The 13401-nt window shown below is 51.1% G+C and overlaps 1 protein-coding gene and 3 non-coding genes across 4 annotated transcripts; 1 reads left to right on the top strand and 3 right to left on the bottom strand.

The window, feature by feature from the left end:
- Positions 1 to 1759: 1759 nt before the first annotated feature.
- Positions 1760 to 1874, bottom strand: LOC118689877 (U5 spliceosomal RNA). The gene has a single exon (XR_004980701.1). It is a non-coding gene; the product is annotated as a U5 spliceosomal RNA (small nuclear RNA).
- A 432-nt stretch (positions 1875 to 2306) lies between these two features.
- On the bottom strand, positions 2307 to 2421 carry LOC118689867 (U5 spliceosomal RNA). Its single transcript, XR_004980691.1, has one exon. It is a non-coding gene; the product is annotated as a U5 spliceosomal RNA (small nuclear RNA).
- Positions 2422 to 3393: 972 nt separating this feature from the next.
- On the bottom strand, positions 3394 to 3508 carry LOC118689866 (U5 spliceosomal RNA). The gene has a single exon (XR_004980690.1). It is a non-coding gene; the product is annotated as a U5 spliceosomal RNA (small nuclear RNA).
- Positions 3509 to 8680: 5172 nt separating this feature from the next.
- Positions 8681 to 12231, top strand: TMEM53 (transmembrane protein 53). The gene is made up of 3 exons (XM_036388231.2): positions 8681 to 8738; positions 9208 to 9317; positions 11155 to 12231. Exons 1-3 carry the CDS (start codon positions 8681 to 8683, stop codon positions 11815 to 11817), a joined length of 831 nt encoding a protein of 276 aa, XP_036244124.1. The 3' UTR covers positions 11818 to 12231.
- The last annotated feature ends 1170 nt before the right edge of the window (positions 12232 to 13401 follow it).

Below are 13401 nucleotides of genomic sequence, written 5' to 3'. Positions count from 1 at the left end.
GGGCTGAGCACTGAGGGTTTCTGAACTGTGAAACGTGACTTGGACCTAGGCTCTGTCTTCATCAGCCAGACTAGAAGAGCTGTTATGCCCTACTAACTCTGGATAAAAGCAAGACAATCCTGTTCCACTTCAGGTGTTAGTACTCTTGGATTACCCAGCCTTTCCCTGTGCAAGGAACAAGGTATTGCCCACTTCCTTCCCTCTGTGGCCCTAATATTGCTTATTTTCCTGGATCTGCCTTTGGAGTTAGAGACCTGCTCTGCAGGTCATCAGCTCCTACCCTGGATGGGGGAAGAGGCACCCAATGGCCTGAGTCTGTGCCTCTTGGTGTAATCTCAGTGGAAAATACTGTGCTCCTGTCCTGCCCTGGTAGCACCAACAGGCACCAGAGTCCCAAAATAAACAAGAAATGCTCAGCTGTGCATGGTTTGGCAATCATTTAAAACTGGGGCTTGCTGAGAACCACCTGTTTAATCATCAGTGGGAGCTTCCTGGTATATATTAAAGTCTGGCAAGTTTCCTGTGTCGCCATAAATACCCTAGGACTCAAACATCACCACCCTTACTTCTGAGAAGATGTCACTGGAAAACTCCTCAGGTTTACCTCCCTACCTACCAAGCCAAGCATTTTCTGTCATCTGATTTTCCAGAAAAGGTGTTCTAACAGCACTATCTTGTGGACACTGCAGGAAATTCACACTGAATAAACCAATTTTAGTGCAAATAGCTGAAATTCATTGAGGATTATGCAGTCAATGACAGGCAGTAGGTTTTCCAGTGGGTGGCTGATGTTATAAAAGGATGTTTCACTGCTGGCTGTGGCTCCCAGCTGTGTGGAGAATACAGTCGCTATGAGCAATGCAGCACCCTTCAGCCCTGTATAGGGCATACATTGCTTCCAGGCCCAGCCATCAAGGGTGACAATACACAAGGCCAGTCAGATTTTCTTCTCCCTATAAATAAAATTTCAAGCCAGTTCCAGTGGCAGGAGCAGGAGGGTCTGAGCACTTCTACCTGCAGGCAGCTACTCTGTCTCATTCCCAAACGCACCCATTTCCAATGAGCTTAGGGCTGGAGACTTGACAGAGCTGGGATATTCAGCAGGGAGGATGCCAGAGGTGAATGGGTGAATCTTTCCTGGGAGGAACATATCCCAGTCCTTTCCTACTGAAAGGATGCCACTTCTCTAAGGTTCTTTTTATGGTCCTGTGGATCCTGCTCCAGTGTCTCACTCAATGGCTTTTGTGGCAGCTGCCTGTTAAACATACTCTCTCAGCCAAATGTGGCTGTGTGTATATGTGGACCATTAGGAAGGAGAAAATGATGCTTTGAAACACTCTAAGATGTTAGAGGTGGAGTTACTCTGCTAGCATGGATGGATGTAATTTTTCAGGAAACGCTGTGGCTACAAATAATGATCTATGCATGTACATGCTGCAGCTCAGGCAGTCTGGGCTGCCGTGCCCTGCACTGCTGAGCTGGAACTGTTCACCAGCCTCAGGCAGCAGCCCTCAGCACTTCTCTGGAGGCCTGCAGGGTGGTATCAGCGCTGCAGGCAGCCCCAGCCTGGAGCCGGGCAGCCCTTGCTGCTGCACCCCTCGCCTCAGGGGACAGCCCCCGCACCGCCCCTGCTCGCCAGGGTGAGGGCTAAGCCCTAGCAGATGAGGAGGGATCCCACATATCAGCAATCAGTATCGAAACCGGGCACCCGCGATATAGTCACGCCACTATTAAATCTAATATTAACCAAAGAAAATGTAGCTCCACCGAAATGGAGCCTCAAAAAATTTCTCGACACTCGTGCCTGTTCCTCTCCACGGAAATCTTTAGTAAAAGGCGAAAGATTTATACGATCTGAAGAGAAACCAGAGTATGCCTAAACAGCCTCTCCGACACACGCAGTGTCTGCTGCACCCCCCCATAGGTGAGGGCGAGGCCAGCCTGCCCGGGGCCCCCGCACCCGCATCCCCGCCCGGCCCGGCCCCGCGGGCCGCACACGCCCGGCAGCCCCCAGAGCCCGGGGGGGGACAGCGGCCGCAACGCCGGACACCAGCGGGGCCGCGGAGCACCCTGGGCACCCTGGGCATGCAAATCAGCCCCGGAACGGGGCGGCCGGAAGGAGCGGGAGGAGCCGCGACCCGGATGGGCGGGGCGTGTTGGTGTTGCTGACATCGGTGCCGCAGCTCGTCCATTATCCCCACGGTCCGAACCGCTAAGGATCGCTTGTATTCCCCATTGCCGCAATTAATTAACAACAACCCACCCCAGTGAGCTCAGCATGCGCTCTTTCTTTAACCGTAAATGGTTAGCTCACCGTAATGGAGCCACAAAAATTTTCGTAAGACTCGTCCGCGTTTCTCTCCACGGAAATATTTAGTAAAAGGCGAAAGTTTTATACGATCTGAAGAGAAACCAGAGAACAGCCGTGCTGCACCCCGTACATATACCCACTCCCCGCTGCCGCCCCACAAGACACGGCGACCTTCACTCAATTCCTTTCCCTACTTCCCTCTCCTTCCGGCGCCTCACCCGGCTCGGCACCAGCCCCCGGCCGGTGCCACAGCCCGGCTGGCCCGAGCCCGGTGCCACAGCCCGGCTGGCCCGAGCCCGGAGCCACGCCGGCTGGGAGTGGCGGCGCTCGGGGGGCCCGGCCCGGTGCTGCCCGCCCTGCATCCCGGGGATGCTGATCACACCAAGCGGAGGAGGCGGCCCGCCCCGACCAAGCCCGGTGCTTCCTGCCCTCCTGCCGGGGCGGGGGGAGCGAAGCGGGGCAGCTGTGGACAAAGCGAGCCGGGACTAGACAAGGACCCCGCGGCGCTGGGCTCTTGTCGCATCGTCGCCACGGCAAGGAGACGCCGCGCAGAGGCAAAAAGTCGGCTCCGGGAAAGGCCACCATACGCCGCCGCCAACGGATGGGAGCTAGACAGCGAGGGGGGCTTGCGGTAGGGGTCCCCCGCAAGCTGCTGAGCTCCGAGCGGGCGCCAACACCACCCCTGTCCTCCTGGGAGGGCTGGAGTGCCCGGGTCTGCCGTGCAGGTCCCGGGCTGTCGCTTCTCCCGTAGTCCGAACCGCGGGCACGCAGCTACTCCGCTGCATCACCCGGGCCAGGAGGCCAGGAGGAGGGGTTCCCGATCCCCGCTCCGTCACGGCCATCTGCTGACCCGACACGGGTAGTGAGGCGGCCGACCGGGCGGCTATAGGGGCGGTGCGGATGGAACCGTGAACGAGGTCCGTGCTGCCGAGAGCAGGACCAGAGTAGGTGGCGCTTTCAGCCCCAAGAACATTGCGTGTATATGCACACACTCTCCTCCCTTGGTAGGAGAGGATAAGGGTAGCAGGGTAGCAGTCGTGCATAAGATTGCAAATTATTCTATTTTTGACCAGAATAGGGGTAGCTCCACCGAAATGGAGCCTCAAAAAATTTCTCGACACTCGTGCCTGTTCCTCTCCACGGAAATCTTTAGTAAAAGGCGAAAGATTTATACGATCTGAAGAGAAACCAGAGTATACCGAAGGGTGCCCTATCGGCAGGTACCCAGTCCCGGTTGTCCCTCCCAAGATACAGCGACAGCGATTGCCCCCAGGTTCGACCCTCTGCTGCCTCGTCCCGTTCTCCCGGCAGCGCTCAGAGCTCAGCTGGCACTGCACCAGCGGTACCGGGGAGTGGCGGCCCGAACTTTACCGTGTCTGCGGCACCGCCGCGCGGTGCACCCTGGGTATGCAAATTATCCCGAATAGTAATAAGGCGCCCAGCCCCGCCCAGCCCCGTATCGGTCGCGGCCAGGCCGGCTCGGGGCCCCCGGAACGCTCGACGGGGACTTCCTGTGCCTGCCCCTCGCCCCCGGCACACTTGCCCAGGCTACCCCACACCGCCCAGGGTGGGTAGACAGATCTTACCTTTGTACTGGACCTCCAGGTGTACTGAGCAGAGCACACCCACCACAGGCTTCATGAACAGACAGGGCACATCTCCCATCCTATCCTGGGGAAAAAGGGCAGAGTGACAGGGACAGTCTTCACACAGTTCTCCGGACTGTTCTCTTCCAGGCAGTAGAGCTACCCAGTGCAGCCAGAATGCCAAGGAGACAGGCACAGCTCCTGCCTGAGCAGGGGTGGGTGCAGGTGGTAACACTGCCCGTTGTCCCCAGCAAGGCCCACTCCTCACCTGCATGAGCCTGAGTGTCTGCAGAGCCCCGTGCTGGGCTTGGGGGGAGGCACACAACAGCACAGCTTCGAGGCCTTGGGAATCTTGTCTCTGGTACTGGGGGTTGCTGTGGCCCAAAGAGTCCAGCAGAACCTGTGCATCTTTTTGACCTTCTGCTGTGTTGGAGGCGTTTAAGAACTTGGTCTGGGCTTCCACCCTTGTGCTGAGAAAGAGATGCCATCAGCAGGCAGAGGGAAGGGAATGGCTCAGTGCAGCAAGCAGCCCCATGGGCCAGAGGTCAGGGAGAACATCCTTGCCTGGATGAGGACAAAGCACAAATGGACATGCTGTGTACCACAGCTTTCACAAATGAGCTCCTTATACTCCCTGCCAGTGTCTCCAGTGAGCAACAGCAGCTTTATAAACCCTCTTTTGTCCTCTTCTTTCAGGTGGTTCAGCCTCAGTATTTCCAGAGGAATCAAGACACCTCTGATCTCCAGAAATTCAGTAAGGTATCTGTGGCTGCAAGGCTGCAAGAATAAGGGGAGCAAGGCCAGAAATGTCACTTGCCTTGGAGCCCATCTTCCTCTGCCAGCATGCCATGTCCTGGCAGCCATCACCTCCCATCTCACTGCAGTGGGTAGAGGTCTGAACTGGATACTGTCTCTGCACAAGAACATGGACCATCCTCTTACAGGCAGGCAGAGGCAGCACACTCATCCAAATGTGAGAAAAACACTGATTCTAGGTTTCTGAGAGATGGATTAAATGGCTTTCCCTTCAGTTCCATCTTTTGATAACCAGGGTGTTTTTTAAGCCTGCAGAATGTGGTGGATGTGGATGTCTCTGTCTCTGTAAAAGCTTATTCTTTAAACAAATTTTCAGTAGAGACCTTGCCCATCCTCTCCATCTCACTACCACACAGCACCTCCAGCTGTCCAAGGAAACAGATGCAGCCTCCTGAGCCACACTGTTAGGTGAGCCAGAAACAATCTGTCTCTCTGGGAACTTCAGCTGCAGCTCTGGTTCTGCCTTGTTTTAATGAAGCTGTTGAGGATGCAACAGTTGTTTGAGCAACTTTGTGGGCATTATCCCATCCCTGCAGGAAAACCATGATGGCTAATGGCTTCCTGCTCTTTGACAGATGTTGTGATCTCTTCTGCCTAGAGAAAAATGAGAAAGAAGTTTAAAAGTCTGTGAAGAAAGACTGTAAAAATGAATTATCACTAGAATCACATTTTAATTCTCTGTCAAATAATATGAAAGCAATTAGTAACCATTTAATCTCATTTTCTCCTAGACTCATTTCATAGATAGGAAAACTAGCAAAAGGAGAGTTCCTGATATGTCTGAAGCTGCACAATGAATCTGTGACAGACTTGAGATTATTTTCCTGGGCAGGTGGTTTCACCACAGTTCTGTTCTCTGCTCTGCTAATAAAGTCATTTTGATGTTACCCATTACCCCAGCCCTGTTTCTCACTAGCCTCATGATATGAACACTGCGTCTCATATCTGACCTGCCAGGGAATAAATAGAGTGAAATGAGAGCAGAAATAGGTATGGATTTATGGGGAGTGACAGGGTCAAGGAGGCTATAAATGCCTGTTAGCACAGCAGCACAGCCCTCACTCATGTGCTGGAGCAACAGCCATGCGGACATCCACCCCAGGAACATGTGCCTGGCCTTGGCAGTGGGAAAGTGCTTTGGCACCCTTTAGCATGACAGATATTTGCTCCCTTTTCCCCCCTATTTATTTTTCCTGGCATGTTTTTAAACAATCTAAGAAAAGCTAAAATGATAAGAGCTATAAGCAAGAAGACAGAAGTACCAGAAACATCCCTTGTCTGCAATTCCTTCTATTTCTTCACAGATGTGTTAAATAAAGAAATCTACATTTTTCCAAGTGTCTTTGGCACACTTTTGGCTCAGTATGATATCCTTTAGTGCAGCTTGACAAATGTGAAGGTGCACTTAGTAAGGGAGATGGAATGTCAGGGACTGAGCTTCCATTTGTGTGGCAATCCCACAGCTGTGCAGGCTGGAGGACACTGACCAGGCTCAAGGAGCCTCACAGTTAAGCACCAGGATCTGTGCCCACACGCAGATGCAGAAAGAGGGATAAGGTCACAGTGGCATTAACACAGGTGCCTTGTCCTCCACCGAGCTGTATCAACATGCCTAAGGATCAGAAAGGAATTCACACCTTGTCTAATGCACTTCTTGGGCTTCCTACCTAACAAAAGCACCATTTTAGGTTTTATTTAAATGTGGTTTATTGAGAAAAAGAGTTAAAATAACATAAATCTTTCTGTTTCAGAATAAGAAGTTTCTTTCAATGTAATACAAATCATCAAGATTACCAATTTCCCATTTACAAAGTTCTTAAGCCCTTTCTCCTAGTATCTGGAGCAAAATTTCAAATCAGTTCCAAAATATCCTCAAGATACCTGCTCAAAAGTAACTTTATACTCCTATTATCTGAACCAGGCTGAAAACAACCACTAAGACATGAACATGTGTCTCAGTGCCTAAAAACAAACAAGTAAAGTCTCCAAAAAGCTGGCCAAGAAACAGTGCTTGAGAATTAGGATGAGATGAAATTTCATTTGGGAATTAACGGTCTGTGTTCTGTAAGGCATCTGTGTCCTTGGCAGGGCGTTTTCAGGACCTCCTTTGCAGGGAAGCAGGTTTAAAATAAATCCATTTTCCCAAAATAGTTGTGATTGAAAATGTTATTAGCCATAACAAATGTTAGTGCTGACAGGAGAATGGCCTGTTAGGGGCCTCTGCTGAAACAGTCAAGTGAAAGTCATATTTCACATTATTGCAAGCATTTTCCTGTGATTTACAGAATATTTGTGAAACATTACTTGCAAGGCATATGATTGATATTGAGAGAACAGCTCGTGTGTAGGGGCAATCTGTATTTCACAGAGACTGTTTGCATGAAATTTACAGTCCCATAAAGTGCTTCTCTGTCCTCAACAGAGATCTAGTTAAAAGAACTTTACAGTCTGAAACATCCCAAAATTGATTGTAAATTAAGGTTTCTGTATTTATGTTTTAGATGCTGGTGGTGTAATGCTGCAGTAAGCCCCCCCACTACTCAGAAATACTAGCACCAGCCTCTGGACGTGAGGATTTTAGTGATACAACGGCCTTGCCTATGAATCACTGGAAAAAAAAAAAGAACTTTGAAACAATGAGAACATGGCTTCAGAGGATACAGTGGTGTCTGTCTCTGGCTGCTGTAATAAGAGCATTTGCTGACATAGGAGTCTTTAAGCCAATATTGCAAAGTACCCTGGAAATGTACATTAATGTTTTTATTATGAACATTTTACATATGGGAATGTGCAGACACAGGGAAGTTAAATGACTTGCCTGAATCATTTGTCAGTGCTAGCATCAACATGTAACTCCTGGTTGCTGGCTTCAAACTCTGCTGTCAAGAGTGCTGGGCTGCCACCCAGTCCACTGGACCTAATAATCAAAACAAGGCTGGGTCAGGGCAGGGCTTTACTCCTTCCAAGAAAACACCAGTGATTTAGGAACTGTCTCTGGCAATTCAGCAGTTCTTTACATCCAGAGTCCTGCTTAATCATCAGATTGAGATCAAAAGGCACACTGGTGCTGCTTCAGCCTCACACCGAGCGTGAGGTGCCAGGGAATGATGGCCTTGGACTTATGGAAGGACAGAGTGGCAGTGATTTGGTGTTACCTTTGCATCTTACAACATCGAGGTTGTGCCCAGCCTCAGGCAGAACTTAGGGCTTGTTTCCCTGGCAGGTTTCCCATTTCCTGGCACACCTCAAGTCCTCCATGTACAGTGCACCTTCCTCAGTGTACCCCAACACCCTCAGCTCCTCAACTCTCAGTCCCACCGGCCCCTCTCTGACCCGCATGTCCTGCCTGTGGCCCCACAGCCCCAAACCCAGCCCCGCACTGCCTCATCCCAGCCGGGCCCTACACTGCCCCCTGCATCCATTCCCTTCCCTGCCCCGTCTGATCCACTGCAACCTCAGCATTCCCTGCCCCAGGGAATCCACCATCCCATAGCCCCTCCTGACCCAAACACCCAGAGCAGGGCCAACAACCTCTCTCACCCTCATGCCCGCCGCATCCCCCGGGCCCCCTGGCTGCACTCCCCGCTCCAGGCCCTACAGTTCCCCTCAGCCCCCCCCTGGCTGCAATCCCCGCTCCAGGCTCTACCATTCTCCTCAGCCCGGCCCTGCGGCCCCCGCCCGCCTCAGCCTCGCACCCCGCGCCCCTGCCCCGAGGGGGCGGTTACCCCGCAGAATGACTGACACGCGGCTGAACCAATCGCTGCCAGACTTTCCTCCCGCTGCCCAATGGGTGGCCAGCGGGCGGGGCGCTGGGCCGGTGCTAAGGGCGCGTTGCTAAGGAAGTGGGAGGCGGGTAGGGGGAGGGGCAAGTGAGGAGGCGGGGTGGGAGCTTTCCCTTCCCATTGGCTGCGGGGAGGGGGCGGGCGGGGCTTCCGCGGGGGGCGGAAGCGGCGGCCCGTGCGCGGCCATGGGCACCCGCGGGCTGAGGGACGCCGTGGTGGAGCTGCAGCCGGGACAGGCCCTCGGTGCGGGGGCGAGCGGGACCGGGGACACCGTGACGGCAGGGACGGGGCGGGCGGAGGAGAGGCGAGCGCGCTGGGGTGTGGGAGGAGGAGCCGTGGGGCATTGGTGCTCCGGCAGGTGTCTGGCAGTGCCTGGAGGACAGGGCAGGACGCTTCCCTGTTCCCTGGAAGCGGCAGCAGCCGCTGCTGTCTCGCCGGAGGCGGGAGGAGCGGTGTCGCCCCCCGCAGGGAGCAGCTCGGTGCTGGCTTTGCGGCACTGAAGAGCGGTGGGAGCTGCAGGGGCTGAAGGTGGGCTGTGCAGTACGCCCACGGAGTGAAACCGGCGTGAGGCAATGCTCGGAACTGAGCGAGCAGCCAGGCTTATACTTGCTTCACTATTGCCTTTAAACTTGAGTAACCAGGCGAGCTGCTGTGAGTTGTGCTCGGGCAGCCTGGAGGGCAGCTGCTGTAACACTTGTGGTCTGTTCCAGAGGCAGCACAGACAGAGGGCCTGCCGAGGGCCAGCCCGTGGTCATCCTCCTGGGCTGGGCCGGCTGCCAGGACAAATACCTGGCCAAATACAGCGCAGTCTACAGCCAGAAGGTGAGTGCCCTGTCTGTGTCTTCATGACACTGTTATACTGTGAAATGGCCTTATTTTTGTGAGGTTAAGTCTCTCTCTTGGTAAAGTCTCTCTGAAGCCTCTCTTGTCTCGCTCATGGGGAGTGAGAGTTCTCCTGTCACTGAAAGCTCCTTGTCTCTCACAGCCCGGGCAGTGTTATCTAACAGCTGCTGATGTCACCTTCGTGTGTGCAGCCAAGGCAGAAATACTTCCTTGGAGAAACTTTCAGCTGCTGTGTGACTCACTGAAGTATCTTAAGGCATTTAAAGTTGTGGGATTATTCAGGAATCACGTGAACCGTGTTAGGTTTCCAAACAGGTAAACATGCAGGGAAAGATGCTCTGTTTACTGCTTGCTGTTAGGCCACAGCACAGATGTGGTGAGGCTGGGGTGGGAACTGATGGAACACATTGGCATCTGTCATGCCTTTGGCTCTTCCTTCCTGTGAAAATGATTCATCTAAATGTTGTAAGCCAAATTAATTTTATCCTGTCTGTGAAACAGGCATCCTGTGATAGTCATAGCTGCTCACTAGGAATTCCTTGTGTTTGAACTAGAGAGATCTGTCCTACTGCCAGTTCCCTAGGTTATGATATTTTCCTTTCTAATACTGTATTTTACTGGAATGATGCCAGCTTGTAGCATGGGAACCCAGTGAAACATTAGAATTTTTTTTCTTGGTCAGCAGGGAATATTGTATATATCCAAATCTGTTCCAACTATAGGTGGTAAAGTTTGTACATTACCAAGTCTATTGTTAATGTGTAATCCAGTGCAGGAGTCATTAATTGGCTTGATCTAGTGAAGAATTAGTTGTTAAGTGGCTTTAAGATGCTGCTGAGCAGATGAGGAGCACGTTACAGGGCAGCATGACAACTTCTTGGAAAATACTTTTCCCTCAGAAAGATCATAGAAATGGGAGAGGATGAGTTTTCTTAGCTCACTAAGAGGAAGTGGCTGTAGCCATGGCAAGATGGTAAAGAAGGCTTTGATTTGAGAACTTGGTGTCCTCTTCTAACTCGTTCACAGTTTAGGGAGCTCTGGGGGGGGGGTGTTTTGGTGACTTTGCTTTGTCCTTGTCAGTGTGTAATGTCAGTGAGCTCAGGTGATGGAAAAGGTCTAAAGCATTCATAAATGTAGTTCCATCTGCTCTATTTTGAAACTCCTCCAAGATCCTGTTCCCAAATCTATACCTAAATGTAAGGCAGTTGCTCAGGAGTGAAGGCAGTTGCTCAGGAGTTCCGAGTCCTTGAGCCAGAGCTCTTTCTTTGCACAGCTGGAGTGTTTCAGCAAGGTCTACAAAAATCATGTTGGTGTTTGTTGTTGGTGAGTCTTAGAGACAGCTGCAAACAAGTGCACCCAAGGAGAGGAGGATTTCCTCTTTCTTCTTATATTTGCTTCAGTGTGATGAGCTGGATGTGTACCAGAGCAGGCTTGTCTTACTAAAACGGCTGATGCTGAAGGTCTGTGAATCAGGGAGATGGTTTTCTTCTCCTGGGTGAGGATTAACACCCATAAAAATGGGTGGCAGTGTCCCCAGGGGTTGTGCCAGTTAGCACAAGATTTGAAAAGATCTCAGACACAACCAAAGCCTCTGCAGTGGCAGAGGCCTTTTCATAATACTGTGTGCTATGATGATTAACGTAATCTATATTCGTGTCAGTGCCTTGCTGCTGACACTAAAGACTTTCTTCTGGTCCTGTGGTTTCTGTTGGAAACCTGTCCCAAATTTTCATGTTCTTTGTACTGCTGCTTGCCTACTCTCTGTAATTTGCAGCACAGCTTAAACGTGTGTGGGGTCTCTTTCTGTTGTTCTTAGGGCTGCACGGTCATCCGTTACACAGCTCCATGGAGGATGGTATTCTTCTCTGAGACCTTTGGCATCAGATCCCTGCAGACCCCAGCCAGGCGACTCCTGGAGCTGCTCTTTGACTACAGAGTTGAGAACAGACCGGTTCTTTTCCACGTTTTCAGCAATGGTGGTGTCATGCTGTACCGCTACATCCTCGAGGCGCTCCACACCCACACGCCCTTCCAGAGCCTCAGGGTAGCCGGCACCATTTTCGACAGCGCCCCTGGCAGAAGAAACTTGCGAGGAGCCCTTCGTGCCCTGGCAACTGTCCTGGCCTCCATGAACGTGCTGCTCAAGTATCTCCTGCTGTTCACTTTTGCCACCACAGCCGTGGTGCTGCGGGTCCTGCTGTACCCCCTGACCCGCTTCCTCCACGAGAGCCACTACGACGCCCTGCTGAAAGCGCCCTCGCGCTGGCCTGAGCTCTACCTCTACTCCCAGGCCGATCTCATCATCAAAGCCAGCGAGATTGAGCTCATGGCCAGTGCTCGGGAGCAGCTCGGGGTTCCTGTGAAAGCCGTGGACTTCTCAGACTCGCCTCACGTCAGCCACATGCGGGTGTACCCCACCTATTACCGCAGCCTCTGCACCACCTTCCTGGCTGACTGTGTCGGGGCCTCACCTCCTTAGTGCTCTAATGACCTGCAGTGTTTGCCTCTCCTTGCTCAGCTCCGATGGGAAATGTCACCTCCTTTGCTTTTGTGTCTTTGAAGTGAGGAAAGTAGAGGCTCCTTGTTTGGTTTGTTGTTTTTTTTTTTTCCCCTACTGTCTACAAGTCTGAAAGCCTCCAGCCTGGCCTTTGGACCAGCCACGTTAGAGCAGAAAGTAGATATGGATTAATTTAAAGTCCTGAAGGTGAAATCCTGTCCTGGTTCATGTTGATGTGCTCTACCAAAGTGTCACAGACCAGAATCTCACACTGAGTATTATTTGTTTCTTCTGTCTCTTCTTCTTCTCTGCTCTCCGTCTTGTCTCCTTGTCCCTGGTGTCCAAGGTGCATGTTCTGTTGCTTGTATTAATTTTACAATACAACTCTTCCATGTATTTGTTGTTTTGTTGTTTTTTTTCTCTCTGCCATTTCTTTTATATTGCAATGAGCAAACAGAGCCAAGTCTGCAGGACTTTCTGCTTTTCTCAGTGCATCCCAGCTCTTGTTGTACTCTCCTTGCTACAGATCAGGCCTTGAAACCAAGTGTAAGACCAGGAAAAGGTGTGTGTAGGGTAGTATGACCAGACTGTCATCTGGTTTCATTAAATAGCTGAGATAAAACAGTCAAAGCTCTCTGATCCTTGGTGGGAGCTCAAATGTTTGTGACAACTTTTGTGTTCTTCAAGGTTTAAGCTAACATTTTTGAATGTGTCTAGTGTTTTGTTTTTCTTCCTTCCAGTCTTTTGTGTGTTCTACTGAGTAGTTTTGCTTTCTTGGAGAGCTACTTCTTTGTTAATCGTGTCTTGAAGCAGCCTATATTTTGCATCTGGATATTCAGGGAAATTTTTGGATTACAGCTGTGCCAGACCCCAGAAACAGAAAGGTGGAATTGCAGAAGAAAATGGAACTGTCTCTTGGAGCTATGCTTTATACTGGGTATTTCTTAAATCACCTCCACCCTACAAATGACCATGAAATATGATGGTTTTGTCCAAAATATTCTCTTCAGATGATCAGTCTTTGCAGTCCATGCAATGTGTACAAGAAATTAATTCCTTCCACCTAGTGAAAAAGTAGCTCATTGCACTGTACTTCATGTGTGGGTTTAGGTTTTATTGTTTATTTGGGGGAGAAGTGGGTATAAAGACACAGAAGAGCCTGCTGATATGTTTATGCTATGTCACAGTATAGCAAGCTAATTAATAACATGGTGAACAAGTTTAGCCAACTTTAAATTGCCAGGAGGAAGCTCTGGAGGGCTGTGACATGGGCCTGCTTGAACAAGGAACTGCCCTAGAGAGGTAGGCACTGAAACAGCAGGAGTTTTGCAAAAGGTTCTGCCAGTGAGTGGCTGTGCTGCTCTTGCCCACCCTTGGGGTGCGGTCACCCACAATTACAAAACTCCTGCTGTTCTGGATTGAAATGCAGAGGGGGAAGTCCTTGGGAAGCACTAAAATAATTTGGAAGTTTAACACAAGAACTGTAACACCTCACAGAAGTGAAAGCACAGGGTGAGTGGCAGTGGTGACCACACAGCTGGTTCATGGCAGACTATTGTGACAATG

This window comes from Molothrus ater, chromosome 9, assembly GCF_012460135.2.
Source record: "Molothrus ater isolate BHLD 08-10-18 breed brown headed cowbird chromosome 9, BPBGC_Mater_1.1, whole genome shotgun sequence".
NCBI classification, from domain to species: domain Eukaryota; kingdom Metazoa; phylum Chordata; class Aves; order Passeriformes; family Icteridae; genus Molothrus; species Molothrus ater.
Note: the sequence above shows the minus strand (reverse complement) of the source record. Positions and strands in the feature narration are given on the sequence as shown.

Excerpts from the sequence above, each read along its gene's own strand:
- TMEM53 (XM_036388231.2), top strand. The coding sequence starts at position 8,681 with ATGGGCACCCGCGGGCTGAGGGACGCCGTGGTGGAGCTGCAGCCGGGA. Across the intron at positions 8,739-9,207 it reads GCAGCCGGGACAGGCCCTCG|GCAGCACAGACAGAGGGCCT; the intron begins GTGCGGGGGCGA and ends TCTGTTCCAGAG. Across the intron at positions 9,318-11,154 it reads GCGCAGTCTACAGCCAGAAG|GGCTGCACGGTCATCCGTTA; the intron begins GTGAGTGCCCTG and ends TGTTGTTCTTAG.